The sequence below is a fragment of the Tupaia chinensis genome, unplaced genomic scaffold, assembly GCF_000334495.1.
Source record: "Tupaia chinensis unplaced genomic scaffold, TupChi_1.0 Scaffold143954_1, whole genome shotgun sequence".
Lineage (NCBI taxonomy): Eukaryota > Metazoa > Chordata > Mammalia > Scandentia > Tupaiidae > Tupaia > Tupaia belangeri.
The window spans coordinates 185,539-207,575 of NW_006203805.1; the positions used below are offsets into that span (position 1 = coordinate 185,539).

General features: G+C 42.5%; 1 protein-coding gene across 1 annotated transcript in view; it reads right to left on the reverse strand.

Annotated features, from left to right (window-relative positions):
* ASB9 (ankyrin repeat and SOCS box containing 9) overlaps nucleotides 1-22,037 on the reverse strand; it is a 29,558-nt gene that overhangs the window by 2,408 nt on the left and 5,113 nt on the right. Inside the window, exons 3-7 of the mRNA XM_006165548.1 lie at nucleotides 15,793-15,872; nucleotides 7,384-7,491; nucleotides 4,897-5,047; nucleotides 3,437-3,571; nucleotides 1,937-2,128 (exon numbers count right to left, since the gene is read on the reverse strand). Of these exons, the coding sequence (XP_006165610.1) occupies nucleotides 1,937-2,128; nucleotides 3,437-3,571; nucleotides 4,897-5,047; nucleotides 7,384-7,491; nucleotides 15,793-15,872 (666 nt within the window). The remainder of the gene's footprint in view (nucleotides 1-1,936; nucleotides 2,129-3,436; nucleotides 3,572-4,896; nucleotides 5,048-7,383; nucleotides 7,492-15,792; nucleotides 15,873-22,037) is intronic.

Here is a 22,037-nt window from a genome sequence, read left to right on the forward strand (position 1 = left end):
TGCGGTTCGCCTCCTGCACCTGGTGGCTTAAAACTCACACCGGGCGCATGTGCGTGTGTGCCCAAGATCCCGAGAGGAGAATGGAGGAGAAGGGATTGCGGCATGACCATTCCCCCTGGGGGGTGATTTCTCGCTTTCTGTCTCTATGTCTCTCTCTGTCTGTCTAGCGAGCGCACGTGCCCTATAGCGAAAAAATCTCTCCAAAAAAAAAAAGAAAGAAAGAAAAACAGGGGGACTGATGCAGATGAACTGGCAGAGACACTCAGAGGCAGAATTTGCTGCGTTTGTGTCTGCAGATCTGGCTCTCTGGGCCTGCCTGGCCCCATTTCCCGTGAGGTTCCAGCACACAGAGAGGCGACCTCACCAGAACCCAGAAGTGACTCGTAGGGCAAAACAAGTGAAAATTCTCTGCAGCAGCAAATTACATTTCACAGATCAGTGGGATCACTGGCCACACTGTCACCTTACGAAATGTGAGTTAAAGAAACTAAAGGCAATGTATGTCCCCTAGGAATGGTTTCAGGAATCCAAGTGAAAGGGAGGAGCCAGTGCAGGCAATTTCAACGTTCTGTAAGATTTCTCAACAAGGAAGGGGAATATATATATATATGTGTGTGTGTGTGTGTGTGTGTGTTTGTGTGTGTGTGTGTGTGTATCTATATACACACACAGTACATTATGATTTTAGAGAGTCCTGAGGTACTTTTACCTTTTTGAATCCCTTTCCCAATTAAAAAAAAATTACATGTTATACTTCACAACTGTGTTGGTATAAAGATGAATATAACCTAGGTTCAGTTTTGTTCAGTTTTTCTTCTGATTTTAAAGGAAACTAATACATTTCTGTGGGCCCTAATACTGTCTATGCCTGATGGAGAAAGTGGCCCTGTGTATATAGAAAGAATTTTGTGAAAACAAAACAAAAAAAATCAAATGCAGGTAGAATTGCCCATTGACGATCCCATAGCATAGCATAAAGGGGTCTCTGTTGGGACTGTTCCTAGTGCCTGCGGTCAGCCTTCCCCACCCGATGGGCATGGCTCAGGAGTACAAGGCAGGGGGCTTGGCATCCAGAACCCAGGAAGAGTGGGAATAGGAAGAAGAAGGACTTCCTAGGGCCACTTTACAGTTCTGCCCAGAGCCCACCTTACTTCCCAGCATGTGGGGAGAAAATAACCAGATTACCTGGTATCAGAATCCTTCGGGAGGGGAGGCCTGCTTCAAAGTCACACAACCTTTGTAACTTAACACAGTCCACACTTGGGGAAGAGAATAAGTACCAAGCCAGCAGCTCAATTGCCTCTATGGGCAATTAAGATTGCGATCGTCAGTCTCCCCAAACTGAGAGGCCTTTGCTCCCCACCTGAGCCCGCCCCAACATCAAAGCCCAGGGAATTAACCCTATGCCTGTGCACACTACCCAACCACAAAGTTCCGTCATTCGGGTTAGGCATGCCAGTTCTTATTACAGAGAAATATGGACTCGTCAATGTTTATCATATAAATGTCTTCAAAACGGTGTGAATAAAGACCCTCTATTCTGAATTAGCTGCGTTTTAACCCCGGTAGTTGGGCCTATCTGTAGTGCAGTGAGACAGCACACATCTCCAAAGAGGCTTCTGAGACATAATTTTAAAGTATATTTCAGATAACTTTAAGATTAAAATTTTAAAACATTTTAGTTCTTTGAAAACTGGCCTACTGCATAGATGAATAGTAGATCACCCCAAACAGCCTGTCTCCAACATGGCAAACAGCAGGATGTTATTTACTACAAAACCAGTACTGTGCCTCATGAATACTATAGCATCTCCACTTCCCCACCTGTGGGAATGGCAGAGAATGATTGGAAGTCAGAACTTAGTAAATATCTGCCTACTAGACCCCGAAGGAGTCACTATGGATTAGGGCTTAGATTCAGGCAAAGGAGAAGCACCTTCTCTCTGCAAGAAGAGCTGGGCCAGAGGGCTCTCTGGATGCACCAGATCCACGGGTCGTTTGCCCTCAGCATTCTTGGCCTGGGGGTCCGCTCCAAAGTCCATGAGCAGGTGGGCCAGCTCCTCACTGGACACCCTGGCCACTGCGTGAAGAGGAGAATCCAGACCTTTGCCCTGGTTTGCACTTGCTCCTAAATAATTCCAAGAACAAGACAGTGTCAGCCAAAGAGCAGAGTCCAACCATCCCCCCAACCCAGCAAAGCATTGAGTCTCAAAATTCCCTAACAAAGGGGGATCCACAGTGAGCACGGCGAGTCTGAGAAAACAGGTGATGATTTCATTACATTTCATCATGTGGACAAAATGCCAGTGATAATGTGGCTGAATGTACAGCATGAGCATATGAAGTGGAAAACTCATCTTTGAGCGCTACATAGAGGTGATGCAAGAAAAAAACCTGGTGCACGAAACCTGCATGTTTCATACTATCGGAACCTAACTATAGCCAGTACAGACCAAGACTGACACCTGGTCCAGCCAGGTATGGTGATGCACATCTATAATTCCCGGGACTGGAGGAGTCTGAGGCAGAAGAATCTCAAGCTTAAGGCTAGTCCAGGCAATAGAGTGAGAACTTATTTGAAAAAGAGCCAGGTGTGGTCGTCCAAACCTGTAGTCCCAGCTGGGAGACCGAGGCAGGAGGACTGTAACATGGCAAGACGCTGCCTTTACAAAAAAAATTTAGAGGTCACTGGAGTCTTAAAGAATAAACAGTACTGGGGGGGGGCAGCAGGTGGCGTGGTGGTTAAGGTGCTGGAAAGTCCCACATAGCTGACCACGGTTCAAGCCCTGGACTTGGTGACTTGCTTTTTCACTCCCCACCACCCATGTCTCTCTCTGGTCAAATTAAAATAAATGAATGAATAAATAAAATTAAATAATTCTTCGGGGGGGGGGGGAGAAAGAATAAGCAGGACTCAGATAGTTAAAGAGGTGATGGAATGGTGTTCCAGGTGTTAAGAAGACTAGACAAAGCAAGGAGGTGAAAAGGAAGGATGGTACATAGACCTTCTCAAAGAGAATGTACTGTTTACATTACTGAGATGTAAAATGGGGCCAGTTCAAGTTCCAAATCAAAGAGAACTGGTGAAGAAGGTCTCAGAGAGGAAGACTCCAGCCTAATCCAGCAGCTTTGCAGGCTCTAATACCATGATTGGCCAGAACGTTGGAGTCACAGGGAAGGGAAGAGAAACTAATAACCGTTGAGGACCACCCTGGGAGGGGGTATCATCATCATCATCACTACTATTGTCATCACCCCAGTTACAAGTGAAAAAAATAAAGTCCAAACTCTGTGAAATCATTCGTGTGGGAACAGTCAGCATTAATCCTGATCTTGTCCGACTTTATTGCCCACACTCATTCATAGAAGGTTCTTTTAAACACATATGATTTACTTTTCATTTTCACTCCTTAATTTGTTTCACTTTTTGTTTTACCTGACTCCAGAAGCTTCTTGGCACAGGCTATCTCCTGTTTTTCGCAAGCCAAATACAGTGCAGAGCCCAGGTAACTAACGATATGGTCAACGTTGCTCCCGTGCCTTATGAGGGCCTCAACGCACTCCACGTAGCCTGCAGCCCAAAGCAGAAGTAAACAGTTTCAGCACAACTTCCCTTCGCTAACACCTTCCCCATTTCTCACATTTAAATTTGCCTGGAACTTATCTAGAGGCTCTATTTCCTTTACTGAGGATCAGGAATGATTTTTCAACACTGCCATCAGTTAACAGGTTGCCTGTAAGAGGTGATCTGCAGCTACAGGTGAAGCTCCACTTGAGTTTAACAGCCACGGTAAGCAACCACTAACCATTTTCAGTCCACTTTTTCAATGGTTTGTGGCTTCACAAATAGTCCACACACAGAAATGGAGGTAAGAGTTGGGGAAAACTATGGAGGAAAGGAGACTGTAGGTGAACCGGATGAAGAAAAGGGCACAGTGTGGGCCACAGGACAGAGGAGGAAACTTACAACCTCTCCAAGGGTAGGCCTGGGAGAAATAGGCCACAGGGACACAGGCAGGGCTTAGAAGCTCCAGATCTATATCATGAGCAGAGCCCCATCTGGCCAGCTGGGGGAAAGCCAAATGCTCTTCCTTGGTCGAAAATGTCAAACTTTAAACCTCGTGACTTCATGTTTCCCTTATACTACTATTTTAATTTTTTGACACAGTGAATATGATGAGTTAGTATGCCCTTCAATAAGGGAACATCAATGCTTTGGGAGGTAATTATAATATGGGTTGATTCTGTCAATTGGAAAGCTGTTCTGTGAAAGCCATTGGGAAAGCCTCAGGCAAGGTATGACCATTATGATGATGATGATAAACATCAGAGAAAAGCAAAACTTGCACATTTTATTTTTGATCCCAGAGTTAAGAATATCAGGAAAACTGGTTTTATGAGAAGAATTATCCCCGAACTTTATAATCAGTTTCGAAAATTGCAAGTTTGCTTCACTTGGCAAACTTAGATGGCCCTGAGACAATATTCCTTAAAGGTCTAAAATTGAAGATCATTTATTTTATAAAATAACTTGATTTCTATGGGGTAATGAGTCCAACCATACAGATGGATTGTCTACTATGTACCAGGCCCTGTTCCAGGAATACAGTGGGAAACATTGCAAATAGCCTAAATGCAGGTTCTCAAACTCACTGTGCATCAGAATCACCTGGATGGCTTATTAAACAACAACACAGATGGCTGGGCTCTACCCACACAGCTTTTGACTCAATGGGGCCCAAGAATCATTTACAGGCAGGGAAAGCTGGGGCTTTTGGTCCCAGCATCCCACTGAGATCCACTACTCTAAAATATACCTCTTCTTCCCTCTTTCTTTCAACAGTAAGGTGGCCCTCAGAGGAATGGGTAGAAAACTTAAATTCTCAACATATTTACCTCTTCTAGCAGCTTCATGGATGGGGGATGCCAGATCATTCTCAGGGTTGGGGCTGGCTCCATACCGCAGAAGCAAATTCACACAATCCAGTTTGCCACTGGCACAAGCGTTAAACAAGGGTGTGTGCCAGTAAGAAGTCATGGCGTTCACCTAGAATGAAAAGCTCCAGGATAAAAACAGGTAATGGGTTGCCCTGGGTTCAAAAAGACTCCATCACTTTTAAGATGTTATTTAACTTCTCTGAGCCTTAAATTTCACAACTATAAAACAGGGGGGAAATACCAAGTTCTACAATGTGATTGTAAAAAAACTGAATGAGCTATCAAGTGTGTGTAAGGCACCAAGAATGTTACTGAATGTTCTGTCTCCTCCATGCCCTCCCCAAGAATATGAACTCTGAAACTGACTAGGATAATTTCAATAGCTTACAAACAAATCTCCTTAAACTTTCATCCTAGACCCATCCTATACCAACCCAGTTTCCTGACAGCAGCCAGAGTAACCTAAAATTGTTAAAGAATCATTCTTAAAACTTTTAAAATCATGACTTTTATACAAATAGAGTTAATACATGCCAAAAATTTTATTTAACCTAATAATAAGGGAACCAGTAAGATGGTAAGGTTAGCTCAACAGGCAATTAATAATTGGACAATAGACTGCTGAAATACACTTGCTTATAGATACAAAACTGGTTAATGTCCTATACGGCCATACAACTATAATCTTGGAAGCCATCTTTTCTAGTGTTGGAAAGCAGACAGAAATTTAAAAGTTAACTTCTAACTCCATTGTGTTTGAGCTATCACTGAATAGTAAGTAGGAAAGCCAAATGCAGACACATTTATCTATATTGTTAAGTAATTATTTAGTGAATCTGTTAAGCACAGATACTGTTAAGACAATATACTCATTCATACACTCTACTTCCTAGGAAGGTCAGGACTAGAGTGAGACACAAAAGATGCCCAGGGTGCAGAAGCTAAAGAGATACTCATTCTCAAGGTCACACAAAAGCCAGACGATGAAAAAGAGGCATTGCATGCCCCTACTTAATATATACCGAATGTTTGAACTCTACGGCAGAAACTGAAAGATTAGAAGGTATAAAAGCATGGAAAGCAACTGTGGATACAAGACACAGTATGGAAGGAGGGTGGGCAATGGACGGAAAAGCAGAAGGGAGGGAAGGAATCAAGGGGAAAGAAGCAAAATGTTTAACAGACACAAAAATGGAAAATTATCTATTGATGATAATGTGTATGATAATATCTTTGAATGGATTAATATGCAGCTTATTCATGATGGGACAATTAATTTTGTATGCTATAAAGATGTACAGTCATTAAATGTAGAAACTAATATGAAAAAAAGAAGGAAAGGAAAATAAAACTTAAGAAAAAAAATATTTATACCCTGGAAGCCTCCTTTGCCTCACCTTAGCCCTGGCTCTGCTTCCAAGTTTTGAAAAAGTTTCCTTATCCCAAATAAAAATCCAAAGATGCACTCATTTCTGCCTCTTTACTAATCCTTAGCCCAAAGTTCATTTCCTTGCCATGGATAACGAGGCTGTTTGTGTTCTGAACCCTCTCACTCACTCTACTCTCCTGCCATTAAGATCACCTAGAAGTCACAAAAATTTGTTCACTTTCACTTCCAAGCCTTCCTATTTTCTGTATCCAGGGAACTCATAATTCCCCCCAAACCTCCATTTAGCTAACTCCAACAGGTGCTTTAGGTTTCAACTTGGATATCATTTCATGGAGAAAATGCCTCTTTAGACTCTCTCTCTCTCTCTCCCCAACAGAAATAGATGGGTTAGGAACCTTTCTGTGTGTTCCCAACACCCGCTTAGTGTAAATACTTTCTACATCATAGTACTTTACCAAAATGTCCACAGATGCTCTCTACCCCAGTATGCAGATCCCTTTGCAATGTGGCTTTGCAACTTCTCCTATCACAAGACAAAAACTGGTTTTCCAGTCCTTGAATGTGGCCTTGCCCATGTGACTTGCCTGGGCCAATGGGACAGTAGCAAGTGTGATGCAAGCAGGGAGCTTGCCCTCTTTTCCTGCTCTTGGAATCCTGCTACCAGGTGAACAAGTACAGTCTGCTTGCTAGCAGCAAGAGCCACCCAGAGATTTTCTTTCTCCCCAGACACCCCCCACTTCCCAGCCCAATGATACGTGCTTTCTGTGGTATGTTCACTACCTTCTAGCCATAGCAAATGATGGCAGAAGTCTAACAGTTAGTGATCAGCAGTGTTTGATAAAGTAAATTATAGACTCTAAGCATGACTTTCTAGCTAAAAATTCAGTATTTCATCCATCACTAAAGCAAAAAAGTTTAATGGACATAATACTCCTGAAAAACTTCCCTCTTCATATTTCAGATTAGGCTAATCAAAGTACTAGACATTATTCAGAGGGATAGAAAGAGTCATGTTTCATTCCTGGTTTCCAAGATGTCATTTGAACTGTACTTACCTGAGCTCCATTCTTTAATAAAAATCTTGCACAAGAGAGATGACCTCTAAGACAGGCTTCATGAAGAGGGGTCACACGATCTGCTGTGATGAGGTTCACCCGCCACCCCTGGAAGAGAAGAAATGGGCAGAGAAAGAAGTGCAAACAACAGTGCCCCGGAGTTGGTATTCAGTCACAATTCTAGTACAATGACAATTCTAAAAGGCTCAGGGGCATTTCATGCTGGGTAAATTCTCTTTATGATCTAAATGATGTATAGAGATTGAATGTATAAAATGATAATAATAAAATAAATTTTCAAAAAGTTAACCTAACTCAAAGTTAGACAGTACACTAAGGTATTGACAGTCATGATAAAAAAGGAGCTGTCACACACTGCTGGTGGGAGTTTAATGTGGTACAACCAAACAGCTTGGCATGTCTATTACACTTGACCACACAAGTGCCTACTACCCAGCAATTTGACTTGTAGGTATATACACACTCAAGAAATATACACATACATATGCAAGAGCATTCACAACCAAATTGGCCATGGTGGCCAAAAGCTGCAAACAACACAAATGCTGAACAGTCAACTGGATTAACAAATTGTGGTATAACCATTCAGTGGACTATTACACTGAACGAATTATGACTCCAAACAACTGCAAGGATTATGTTTGCAAGAATGTTGGGTAAAAGATTCAAACTAATGCATACTGAATGAGTACTTCAATATAAAAGTCAAAATTTGTCAAAATTGGGCCAGTTCTGTGGCCTCATGGTTGGAGCAGGCAGAACTCACATGGCCGACTCTACAGTTCAAGTCCCAGCAGTTGGAGAAACACACCAGGGATGTGTGTGTGTGTGTGTGTGTGTGTGTGTGTGTGTGTGAGTGTGTGTGTGCGTGCTCACAAAAACATGCACCCAAAATCCAATAGGATGGAGAAATGGAATAGAAGGGATTGTGGTGTGATTATGCCCCAAAGGTGGGGGGACTTCTTCTCTCCCTCTCTCTCTCTCTCTCTCTCTCTGTTTCTCTCTCTCTCTGGAGTTTACACATCACTTAGCAAAACAAAAAGCACTGGGAAAAATGAATCTATCTTGTTTCAGATTATCACAGAAAATAAAACCATAAAGAAAGTCAAAAATGTCTGGTAACAGTTACTTCTATGGAACAGGCACAGGATTGTGCCTTACAAAATACAGCAAGGCCCAGCTGTGATCGTAGGCACTGGAAGATGCTGCTATTCAGTAGGCAGAGCCCACATGGGATGTGCTGGTGCAATTCCCAGACCAACCTAAAAGCTGGACATGGTGGCATGTCTATAGTCTGTCTACTCAGGAGGCTGAGACAGGGGAATTGCAACACTGCAAGATCCTGTCTTAAAGAGAAAGAAAGAAAAAAGAAAAGAGAGAAGAAAAGAAAAGAAAAAAGAAAAGCACAATGAGAGTGGGTGGGAGGATGCCTTGGAATAGTCAGCAAAGTAATATTCTTCCATTCCTTGACCTGGGGGGCAGTCACATGGCAAGGTTATCATCTGGGTTATTAAGGAAATTGTATATATATATGTTTAAGTTCTTCTACAATTGTTTACAGTATTTCTCAATATAAAAAATTTTCAAGTGAGCCTAGACCAGGCCAGCCATGGTGGCACAGCAGTAACAACCATCCACAATGCTAAGGTCATATGGGAAAGTCCGGCATTCATGACCAGAGACTCCCTGAACACATTAGGCCCATGGGCATGCCTGTCGATCTTGGCTGGCTCAGGTTGGGGGTGGATTTTGGTGTGAAGACCATGTTAGATGTACCTCTCTCTCTCTCTGTCTTTCTCACAGAAGAAACAAGTAAGGAAAGAAAAAGCTAGCCTGGATCAAATCGCTAAATTTAACAAGTAATTGTCAAATTTTATCATAGTAACTTGCGGCTCTTTCTTGTGGGACAATCACAAGAAAATTGTGAAACTGCAAGGGAATATAGAAATATACTATATAGTATACTGTATAGTATAAACACCTTTCAGGAAGTTTAATAAATACATTTTATAACTTTAGGAAATTAAAATGTGCTTATCAACTAATAAAAACTGTTCATTAAATATAAGTATTTAGTAATACACAGGATTTGATCATGTACATAACAAAAATATCAGTTACATCCCAATTTTTTTCTCAAAAGAAAATAAACCTCCTTTCCCTGACATTTAGAATTTTTTCTTGGCCTTCCTAGCTCTGCCCTACTTTTGACAAAGAAATCAGCAAAGGACAGCCCATGAGCCAAATCCAGCCCACAATGTGTTTTTGTACAGTACGGTAGCTAAGATTGGTCTGTACGTTTTAAATGGATGAAAAGAAATCACAAGAAGTATGTTTTGTGACACATGAAAATTATGTAAAATTCAAATTTTAGCATTCATAAACTAAGTTTTATCAGAATACAGCCATGCCCGTTCATTTACATATTTTTCTATGCTAGCTTTTGTGCTGCAACAGCAGAGTAGAGGAGCTGCCACAGAGACTGTGTGGTCTGCAAAGCCTGAAATATTTACTATCTAGCTCTTTATAGAGAACGGATTTGCCAACTGTGGTCTTGATCAAAGGAAAGAATATGTAATTTCTCACTTTACTATTCACACCTGACTTAAATGTCCAGTTGACAGGAGAAAATACCATACTTTCTCACAAAGTCATCATACTTTTAAAAAGTAGTTTTGTCAATGCAACAAGAGGGATGTGATTGTCACATGATGCAGAAATTATGTGAGGGCATCAGACACAAGTGGTTAAAAGAACAGACCTAGGTATGGAACTGGGCCAAAACCAATCACAAGAAGAATGGTTAATAAGAACAGGTGCAGAACTGGGGCCAGATGGGGATGCAGTGGTAATACAAGTGAACCCACATGGGAAAGGTGCTGAGTTTGCAACCCGAGACCTCCCTGAACACACTAGGTGCACCCATGAATCAGGCCAGCTAAGACTAGGGGTGGTGTGAAGCCCTGTTGAGGGTGCCTGTCTTTCTGTCTCTCACTCCTCTATCACTCATGGAAGAAAAATAAACTTAAAATAAAAATGAAAGCAAAGGTATAGAACTGGTCAGCAAGACAACGCTAGCAGGGAGTGACCAGTATAATGACCATGGGTCTGCATCACTTCCAGAACCATACAGTTCCCCCAACCAACCATACAGTTCCCCAACCAAAAAATTAAATAAGATGCCCTCCAGACCCCCCCAGCCCAGTCTGCCCACTCTAAAAGAGAGCTTTACCAAGTACTTACTGGCAGTGACAAGTATGCAATGGAGAATGATAAGAGTTTAAAAGAATAAAGTGAACTTCAACTTGCCATGCTTACAAGTCTCTGACCTGTGAGCCTCCCAGTGATTCCAGTATCCTGTTATTCACAGTCCTGTATAATCCCCTCCCCTTGAATGAAGGCTAGACCTAGAGATTTCTTTCCAATGAAGACAATACGTACATGAGTGAGGCAGTCATTTTCATGATTACATCATAAAAGGTCTTTCACCTTGCTCTCTCTCTTTCTTGCCCTCTCACTAATTGGCTTACTTATTCTGATGAGATCCATGACAAGAAATTGAGGGTGGCCTGCAACCAGCAGCTGAACAGAAACCGAGGCCCTCAGTTCAACAACCCAGGGAGAAGAGAATCTTGGACCAGCCACATAAGTGAGCCTGGCATTCCTTTCTCTTAGTCAAGCCTTAAGAGGAGTAGAGTTCTGGCCCACTTCATTGCAGACTCACAAGAGTCCCTGACCCAGTGAACTACCTATAGGTTCCGACTGACAGATACTGTGAACTAATCCATGTATGTTGCTTTAAGCTGCTAAATTTGGGGATAATTTGTTGCACAGCAAGAGATAACTAATACAAGACCAAAGCATTGGGGGATCCTCCATAGATAGAGAGAGGCAGAGACAGAAAGCAAGATATCCCCCCTCCCCCCGGGAGATGGCCACGCCACAATCCCTTCTCTTCCATTCTTCTCTTGGGATCTTGGCCACGCACATACACGTGCCCAGCATGAGTTTAAGCCACCAGATCCAGGACTCGAACTGCGGTCGACTACATGGGAGTCCAGTGACACAGCCATTATACCAACTGCTGGTCCGATGAACACGTTCTTTATTTTCATGAAATGAAACTCATTATTCTTTCTATTCCTTTTCTCATACTCTTCCTTTCATGTCCAATGCCTCTCTCCTATGACTATCAAAATGGCTTTTTCTTGCCCTTAAACATGGTAGTTCTACAGGAACTTTAAAAAGTTCCAATGCAGAAAAAAAAATGCAGGGGTCAGACAGTGGTACAAGAGTAAAAATAGTAAAACCCAATATTCTATGAGGCAATTCCACATGAGGTTCCTTCCCAGTTCAAGTCCAGAGACTTCCCTGAGTATATTAGGCAGGTGCTTGCCCATGATCTGGGACTTGCTGAAGGCTAGGGGTGGATTATGGTGTCGAGACCCTATTGGGGTGTTGTATCTCTCCACTCTCTCTCCTTCTCTGGGAAGAAATAAATAAGCTTAAAAAAATACTAATGGGGCCAGCCAGCGGCCCCAAGCATTGTTCTTTTTTAAAAACCACATTGGATTATTTTCAGGTAAAGCCATGATACATAACAATTAGTTACAGATTCAGTTTCTCCCTTCTTGGAACTGATGGGAATGGTTTCTTATATTTTCTCTTCCTTTACTTTGCTTTATAGCCATTTTAATGTTTTGTTCCATTTGCTTCACTAAAATATGTTTGTTTAGTTTAGCAATAGTGTTTTTCAGTATTCTTTTATTACGCAAAGTGCTATGTAGATTGTAATAAGAAAATAAATACCATTTGTGATGTTAGTAACTGGACTAGGTAATTTACATGTGATATCTCAGTTAATTTTCTTGAATCCCTATAAGTTAACATACTAGACTGTTTACTCTCCTGTAGCAGTATAACAGACCCTTTCCATGACCTCATAGTTGACAAAATATACGTCCTTGACTTTTATGTTAGTCTTGGTCATGGGATTTGCTTTGACCAATGGATATTAAAGGATATGATGTAAGCAAAAATTTGAAGTAGTCTTGCATGGTTGGGCTTGCCTTGCTATGCTCCAGTCATTTGCCATGAGAAGAAAATTCCTCAAGTAGCCAGTGGTCCATGAACAATGGCAGGAGACAAGTGCAGCAGAGCTGAACCCAACCCACAGCTTGGAGCAAGTCTAGCCAAGCCCAGCCTAAATCAGTTGACCTGAACATCAGTTAAGAAATAGTGTTTACTGTATTATGCTACTGAGTTTTGGAGTAGAGGTAGGTATTAGAACACTCACTTGATGAAGGCAGAAACTGAGGTTCCAAGAAGGTAACTCACATAATATGACAGAGCTTTAGATAAAGACATGGTTCTGGCTGACGTTCAGTAATCACAAGAATATTGAATATAAATAAACATACATGCAATATAACAGGGTCAATGTTTCACCTGAGAAGCAGCCTAACTTCTTTTCACTAGAGTCGATGTGTTATAACCTATGGCTCTATTTGTAATAGGCTGCCGCAACCAACAGATGACACACGACAGTTGCTTAGGGTAGTATGATGTGTTGTTCTCTGGCAACTGCTTTGTTTTAGGAGGGTTTCTTAATGTAGACTCGTTCATGAAATGAGAATTTTGTAAACATACTCACTTATTTTCACTAACCTCTACCTGAATTTTAGCATATCCTTCAATTATGAATGTAGACAACATACCACTCACTAACAGCAGTATGCAGGACTATCTCCGATAGCGAGCACAGATGCTGTTATTGCATTACGATGGCTGCAGATATCTAAAATATCTTGAAGCACATGCTGATCCTCGTTAGAAATTGTAGTTATTATTAAAATCACCATTAGATCTTCTTTTCTAATGAATTCATTTAAAGAGCCCATATACGGGGACCAGCAGTTAGCGTAATGGCTATGTCGCTGGACTCCCACATAGTCGACCGTGGTTCGAGTCCTGGACCCGGTGGCTTAAACTCACGCCGGGCGCATGTGCGTGCGTGCCCAAGATCCTGAGAGGAGAATGGAGGAGAAGGGACTGCGGTGTGACCATCCCCCCTGGGGGGTGATTTCTCGCTTTCTGTCTCTCTGTCTCTGTCTGTCTGTCTGGCGAGCGCACGCGCCCTACAGTGAAAATCTCTCAAAAAAAAAAAAGAGCCCGTATACGATGTCACACATTTGTTTTAATGTTTTGATAGGTTTCTTCTATTTGTATTGCACACATTTACCACATTACGCTGAGAAGGGATCCATAGACTTTTCCAGACTGCCTAAGGGTTCCATTGGTAGAGGAAAGGCTGACAGCACTTAACTTGGTGTCTTTTCAAAGAACAGAACTTTTTTAACAAAAACTTTATGATCATTTTGAATGATTACTTAAAGTGCTTTCTTAAAAGTGCCTTTGCTCAGGTTTTCCCAAGAATTTGAAACCATCAGAACTCAAAAATCAATGTGTACTTGAAATTACATCTGAGGAGCTGAGAAACTAAAATCAAACCATTCAGAGCCACTGTCAACTGAGGATTTAATGGAACTGAAATGTCTTTGAAATTATAAACTATATATTTAAAAATGACATTTTCAAGCATCTATTTTACATCAGGGGTTTTCAACCCAGCGCTACTGACATTTTGGGCTGGGTAATTTTTTATGTGGAGGCTGTCCTGTGCACCTGTGCACTCTGTGATATTTAGCAACATCCTTGGTCTCCGCCCACTAGATGCCATTATCACCACCAGCACCCTAGTGTGACAACCAAAAGTGGCTCCAAACATTATCAAATGTCCCCTGAAGAGTGAAATTGCCCTAGTTGAGAATCACTGTTTTACATAATAGTTTTCTTCCTTTTTTTTTTTTTTTTTTTTTTTGCCAGAGGACACACGTACTCACCAGATAGACACAAAGACTGAGAAGGAGGAGAGGGAGAAAGCACCACTCCACCATGAAGCGTGATCACGCGACAATCCCTTTGTCTCTGGAATTTGGGGCATGTGCACATGTGCACAGACACACACATGTACACGCACCCCCAGAGTGTTTTTCAAGGTGCTGGGGCCAAGATTCAATGGCACAGTGAGCCATATGGGATCTGGACCCCTTAACCCCCAGGCCACAGGGCTAGCCTCTTTTTTCTTTTAATGATAGTGCATGAGTACACATGCACATGCATGCAAGTGCAAGAGAGAAACAGAAAAACACCTTTAACAAGTTTTTCTCACACCTTGATCCCCTTTCCCAAGCCCTCCAGCTCCTCAGAATCCTGGGTGTTCAGTTGCACCCAGCAGGTTTTCAGACCAACACCAGGATCTGACCCTGTGGTCACCAGATGGCTTCCACTCTTGCAGGGTGCTTGCATTATCACTGTGCCACAGTGGCCGAGCCTTTCCATTGCAGGATAATTTTCAAGAACACAGTGTACCAAATAAGGCAAAGACAATTTGAATGTGCTAATTTGCCAGTTACTCACTCAACAGATAGTGTAGTACCTACTATTGCCTGGAATTATACTAAACTCTGATATTATGGAAACCTCCAAAGAAGTAAACAGTTAGATAAAATGAGAGTGAACTCACTTTGCTGAAGAGGACATTTTTTTTTCTTTTTTTGGAGAGGACTTTGCAATAGGGCGCGTGCGCTCGCCAGACAGACAGACAGACAGAGACAGAGAGACAGAAAGTGAGAAATCGCCCCCAGGGGGGATGGCCACACCGCAATCCCTTATCCTCCATTCTCCTCTCGGAATCTTGGGCACACACGCACACGCGCCTGGTGTGAGTTTAAGCCACCAGGTCCGGGACTCAAACTGCGGTCGACTATGTGGGAGTCCAGCAACATAGCCATTACACTAACTGCTGGTCCCTTGAAGAGGACATTTATATATCTTTTTTTCCTTTTTTTTTTCCTTTTTTATTTCATTTTCTTTTATATATTCAACCACATTATTATTTGGCTTACAAAATGGATATTTCAACAGGTAAAAGTTTATTTATTTTATTCATAATAGAATGTGTGTGTTTATGAGCATGAAAGTGAGAGTGAGGGAGAGAGAGAGAAAAACACCCTCTATAGGGCCTCATCACACTATGATCCCCCTTCCCTGGTCCTCCAGCTCATCAACACTTTGGGCACACACACACACACACACACACACACACACACACACACAGTGCACGTGCACACACAGCATGTTTTCAAGCCAAGCCCAGGAATCCAAACCCATGGTCGGCCATGAGACTTCCAGCACCTCAGTTCAGTATGCTACGGACTGCGCCACCAGGCTGGGCCCGTATCTTAATACCAGCCTTTGACTGTTTTCCCACAGTGTGGCAAATCAATGGGATGTGCTTAAGATTTATCATATTTTTCAAAAAGCAACCTGGCTGACGAGCTTCCTCAGAGAGAGCAGACGTCCCTGGATTGCTGCTTCATGCACAGGAGACCAATCAGACACCACATCTGTATTGAAAGGGAGAAAGAAACAGGTTACAGCCTGTTATGACAATTAGACCCAGAGGCTCATCCTTGCTCAACAATAAGTGCCTAATAGGGGTTGGCAGATGGCATGGTGGTTAAGGAACTGGACTCCCACATAGCCAACCACAGTTCGAGTACCAGACCTGGTGGCTTGCTTTTTCTTTCCCTCTCTCTCTGTCTCTCTCCAGTCAAATAAAATAATAATAATAATAAATTAAATTAATAATTCCTTTTAAAAATAGGTGCCTAATGAATCCTGGATGGAGATTGGAGTCGCCCAGCCACAATTCCCATCAGTACTTCAGCCTTTCTCCCTTCTATTAAAGCTTCCTGTGTACAGTTTATTTGAGTTGTTTGGATAGATAAAGAAATAACTACAGCCAGTGGCTAAACTGACAACAGAGGTGATTGGGATGATAGATAGATTACTGTACTTCCATTTACACACTGGTTTCAAGGCAAATGGCCCATTTAGTTAAGTGAGAGCTTTGCTAATTACCAGCATTACTGTGTTAAACTGTGGTTGTTAGCCTAGTTTCCTGCATGAAACACAAACTTTGGCATCTCAGCAAACAGTGCTATATGCTAATAGTAGCAATCATGTAATTACACACACCATTAGGTTTGGAATCAAATCTAGACGGAACCATATCTATTTATAGACTACCTCCTTTCCCAATATTAAGTGCAAATTGGAGTTCAGTCTGACCTTGAAACAGAGACATTCTTCACCCCCAAGACAACATTTAGACCCACTTGACCTCCTCTGAGCTATGATCTATGAACAGACTCTGAGCCTCACTTTCCTTCTCTGTAAACTGAGGCTGGAAATATACTTACCAATGGCTCAGTTCACATCAGTTATTATTATTATCACACTCTAACACTAAACAGAGAGTCTCGATTCCACCCCAGAATCACGGCTATTTAAAGGAGCAAATGTATCTGATAACCATACAGAAGGAATACAAACTCTTAGGAAAGAAGCCCGTGAACCCAATCCCAACACACTGAATGTCTTCCCCTCTCTATAACTGAGTGTGGATCTTTTCTCATCTCAAGTTGCACCTGATTTCCAGAGCAAACAGGCGCAAGAAGTTACTGTGGGGAGACTTTCCTGAGCTTGCTTCAGCTGCGACTCTGCCTGCCTTGGTAAACACATTGCACACAAATAAAGTAGGATGGGCTAGCACCAGCTATGCCAGGCAGGGGAACTTATAGCTCCTAAAAGTTGAGAAGACCTGGAGAACCAGGGTACTCACAATGCTTTGCAAACTGAAAGGTTATGGAAGAGGAGCAAGAACATTTCACTTACACATTGTGCCCACCACCTAGAGCCATCATGCCCTGGAAAAGCTGTCCCAGTGAGCGAGTTACCATCCTTCCCAATATATTCATTAGGCATCCGGTACATAAGAGGCTGGAAGTGCCGCCTACGCACTGTCTGATGCCTTCCTCCTGGGGTTACTAAGATGCTTGAGGCCAGGCACTGAAAGTGAAATAGCTTTTCCTATCTCCAAAATCTGATGTTCAATATGTGATCAGTGTCTCAAAGCATTCTCTGAGGTTCCTAATTCTCCCAGGAAAAATAGTGTTGCTTGTAGGGCTGGAGTCTAAAATCCAGACTGCAGTTGTGGAATGATTTATCTCCAAATTAGAATTAAAAGGACAACTGGGACCAGCAGAAGATGTAATGGTTGCATCACTGGACTCCCACGTGGTCCACTGCTGTTCAAGTCCCAGACCCAATGGCTTAAATTCATGCTGGGCATGTGTGCGTGCATGCCCAAAATCCCAAGAGGAGAATGGAGAAGGGATTGTGGTGTGGCCATCCCCCTGGTGGGTGATTTCTCACTTTCTGCCTTTCTGTCTCTCCGGTGAGTGCATGCACGGTGCAGCAAAAATCTCTCTCAAAAAAAAAAAAAAAAGAAAGAAAGAATGAAAAGGACAATCAATTCCACCTTGTTGGTGCTGATAATGCAAAATACCATACACACATAATCCTGAAAGAATAGCCAAAAATTGAGAAAGATTTTGTTAGTTTATATGTTTTTATTTCTTCCATGAGAGAGGTAGGCAGAGGGGGACACCCCCAATGGGGTCTTCATGCTGTAGTTCCATCCCCAGCCTCAACCAGCCTGGATCACAAGCACTCATGCACACATCCAGCGTGCAGAAGAGATCTCAAGACACAAACTTGGAACTTTCCCATGTGGCTTCAACCTCTCAGAGCATTGTGATAGCACTGCATAAACATGGCTGGCCAAAATTAGTTCTCAAAATCAGTCTTAAATAGATCTTCAAATATACCCAAATGAATCATCATATACGTGATATTTAATTCACTTTTCCTTCCAAGAACTCAGCTAAGAAATATAGCAGCCACATTACTCAACCTTTCTTAAAGCTACCTAAGATTATTAGAGTGGACAGTTTAAACGGTACAGGCAGGTAATTTGAGTCCTAAACTATAACTCCATTCTGATTTCGTAAAAATGATGCAATTATATTATCAAATATAAACAAAAAATGGGTTTACTATGTACTCAGTCCTCATGGAACTATAACTCCTTCTGTATAGGGCAAATAAGGTATTATGCACATCTCCAAGAGAAAAACAAAGGCTACGTGAAGTTTTGTACCCCTAAAAATTGCAGTCTTTACAGAGAAGAGCCAGCCTGTGCTTTGAGAAGTACAAAGTGTTTGGTATACAGACCATCTAACTTTAAATCATTTCAGTCAAGGGTTCATTCGGTCTGTAATGGGATGACTATGCTCCTGCCCAGAAGAAACACATGGGCCCTTGGAAAGCCGAAATCCATCTCAAATGTAAACATGGACTTTAGCCTCAGCAGGTATCAGAACAATTGAGGGATGATGAAAAACTCAAAATAGGTAGGTTAATATTATTCTAACAGTCAAACCTCATGAACTGTGCACACACACACAGTTTAGCAAATACCATAATGTACAGCATGGATTAGTCCACACACACACTCTCTTTAGGCGTGAAAAGTCATGAAGAGCTAGCTGAGACATGCACCTTGTAAGACCCAAATGAGACAAATGCTCAGCACATGTGCAGTTAATTCCAGAAGCAGCTCCACCTGCTTTCCTGAGTCCAGAAGCAGCTCCACCTGCTTTCCTGCTGGCATCTAGAGAATGCAGAAGGAGGAGGGAAAAGACCTATTTTCCTGCAAGAGCAGGCACAATGCTCATAGAAAACTATATGATGGATGAAGAGGAGACTAGAGTTCATGATACCCACTGACCCCACCCGAGTCTGGGTCATTATCTGTATGTAATATATCGTCTAAGTCCTTGGCATATATTAAGAATTCTCTCCCAACGCTGGTTCAGTCAGGGTCTATTGGCTTGCCTGCCAAAAGATAAGTGCCAAATGAGGTCACTGCCAACACCATGGATGCAGTGGTGTAGTGCATGGTTAAAAGGGGGCAGGGAGCTCTCACAATGAAACCACTCCACAAGTCTACCAATTAGTGCCATTAAACTTACCTTTCTTTTAAATTGTGTCTCTATCAAAACTGCAGCACATTAGGAAGGCTGCCATTTCATTTTTATTGCAATTTCCGGAACAATTTTTAAAATTTCCATTACTTCAGAAGAGATTTAAAACACACTAATTGGTACATTGTGAAAAGAGCTATTAACAAAGCTGTAGTGGATGCTGGGCAGTAGCATAAATCTACCCATCCTGGGAAACATTTTGCAAGGTCAAGGTGAGAAAAAGAGGCCAGGTTGTTCTGAGGGGACAGAAGCATTTGTCCTCAGTCTTCGGGACCTGATGAGGGTGGATTCAGTGACATGAATGAACCCTGGAGAGGATCTAGGTGCTGTGCTTACCATTACAGCAGACTTTGGTTTGATTCCAGGACGAACAAAAAGAATTCCAGAACAAAAAGAGGGAGTTCATGTTGTCCCTCTTATGCTTTTTTCCATAGGGATCTCATGGATTATCACCCATTCTGTCTCAACAGGCAGTTTCCCCAAGAAAATGTGCCCTGCCGAGGTGCCCTAATTCCTAAAAATCTACCCTAAGAAAACAAAACCATTTCCTTTCAATACCTGTTTTTTTGTCTGTCTTCTGTTTAAATGTCAATATTCCCTACAGGGTGGACTCCATCTTGTGAGGAAAGAAATATCTCCATAGGTGTGAGGCTGCAGGCAAAACTCAAGGGTAGACACTCTAAGTTAGAACAGTGGTTACCCGCTTGGTGGATTATGGGTGGTTATCCTTCAGTGTATTTTCCAACGTTTCTATGAATAGGCAGTAATTAATTTCCTAGGGATACTGTAACAAAGCACTACAAATTAAGTGGCTTAGAACAACAGAAATGCATTGTCTCCCAGTTCTGGAGGCTAGACACTTGACAGAAATCTGGAACCAAAGTGTCTGCAGGCCCTGCTCTCCAAAGGCTCTAGGGAAGAATTCTTCCTTGCCTCTTTTCTGGCAGTGGCCTTCGATCTTCCGTGTTTCTTGGCTTGCAGACACTTCAGTCCAATCTCTGCCTCTGTGATCACATGACCTTCTCCTATGTGCCTCCTCTCCTTTTTTTACAGAGAGATTTTTGCTATAGGGTGTGTGCACTCACCAGAGAGACAGAAAGTGAGAAATCACACATATACACCCCCAACAGGGTGTATATCACACATATACATCCCCTGAAGGGATGGCCACATCGCAATCCCTTTTCCTCCATTTCCCTCTTGAGATTTGGGCATGTACACACAGGCACACGGCATGAGTATCAAGCTGCCAAGTCCAGGACTTGAACTGCAGGTGACTATGTGGGAGTCTGGCAATGTAACCATTATGCCATCTGCTGGTCCTCCCTCTACTTTTCTTATAAGGACACCAGTCATGTTAGGTTGATGGTCCATCTTACTCTGGTTATAATTTAATCTTAACTATTTCCACAGTCACCCTATTTCCAAATACAAAGGGTCTTCAAAAAGTCCATGGAAAATGTATATTATGAAAAAACTATGCATGGATTTCAAGATATTTTTCATTACTAGAGGGCACACATATGCATGCATGAGAGAGAGATAAAGGGATAAAATCCGCCCTCCCCCACCCCCCGCATGTGGCATAGTCACACCACAACTATTCTTCCTCCTTTTCTTCATCTCGTCAGGATTTGGGGCATGCATACACACGTGCCTGGTGTGTTTTACCAAGGCACAAGAGCCAGGATTTGAACCACAGTCAGACATGTGGGATCTGGCTCTCTATACACAGGGCTTAAAGGCTGTGTTATGAGGCCAGCCCTCAAAATATTTTTTACATGGGAACCAGCAGTTAGCGTAATGGCTATGTCGCTGGACTCCCATGTAGTCGACCGCGGTTCATGTCCCGGACCCGGTGGCTTAAAACTCACGCCGGGCGCGTGTGCGTGCGTGCCCAAGATCCCGAGAGGAGAATGGAGGAGAAGGGATTGCGGCGTGACTATCCCCCCTGGGGGGTGATTTCTCACTTTCTGTCTCTCTGTCTCTGTCTGTCTGGCGAGCGCACGCACCCTATAGCGAAAACCTCTCCAAAAAAAATATATTTTTTTTACACTAAAGTAAGTCATACTTTAATTCCATTTTTCTACATTCTGAGGTACAGTGATTAGGATTTCAATATATCTTTTGGGAGAACATAAGTTGACTCATAACAAGGTGCTTTCAGGGTGAAAAGGCATTCTTTCCATGCTCCTGGGGCAGGAGAGTGAAGCACTAAAAAATCTCTATAAAAGAGTGGGTTTTTGGACCAGCAGCTAGCATAATGGCTGTGTCACTGGACTCCCATGTAGTCGACCACAGTTCAAACCCCAGACCCAGTGGCTTAAAATCACGCTAAGCATGTGTGCATGTGTGCCCAAGATCCCGAGAGGAGAATGGAGAAGGGATTGCGGCATGGCCATCCTCCCAGGGGGTGATTTCTGGCTTTCTGTCTCTGTCTGTCTGTCTGACGAGCACACACGCCCTATAGCAAAAACCTCTCCAAAAAAAAAAAAGAAAAAAAGAGTGGGTTTTGCCTTTTATTTATTTATTTTTTTTGGAGAGGTTTTCGCTATAGGGCGCATGCACTCGCCAGACAGACAGAGACAGAGAGACAGAAAGCGAGAAATCACCCCCCAG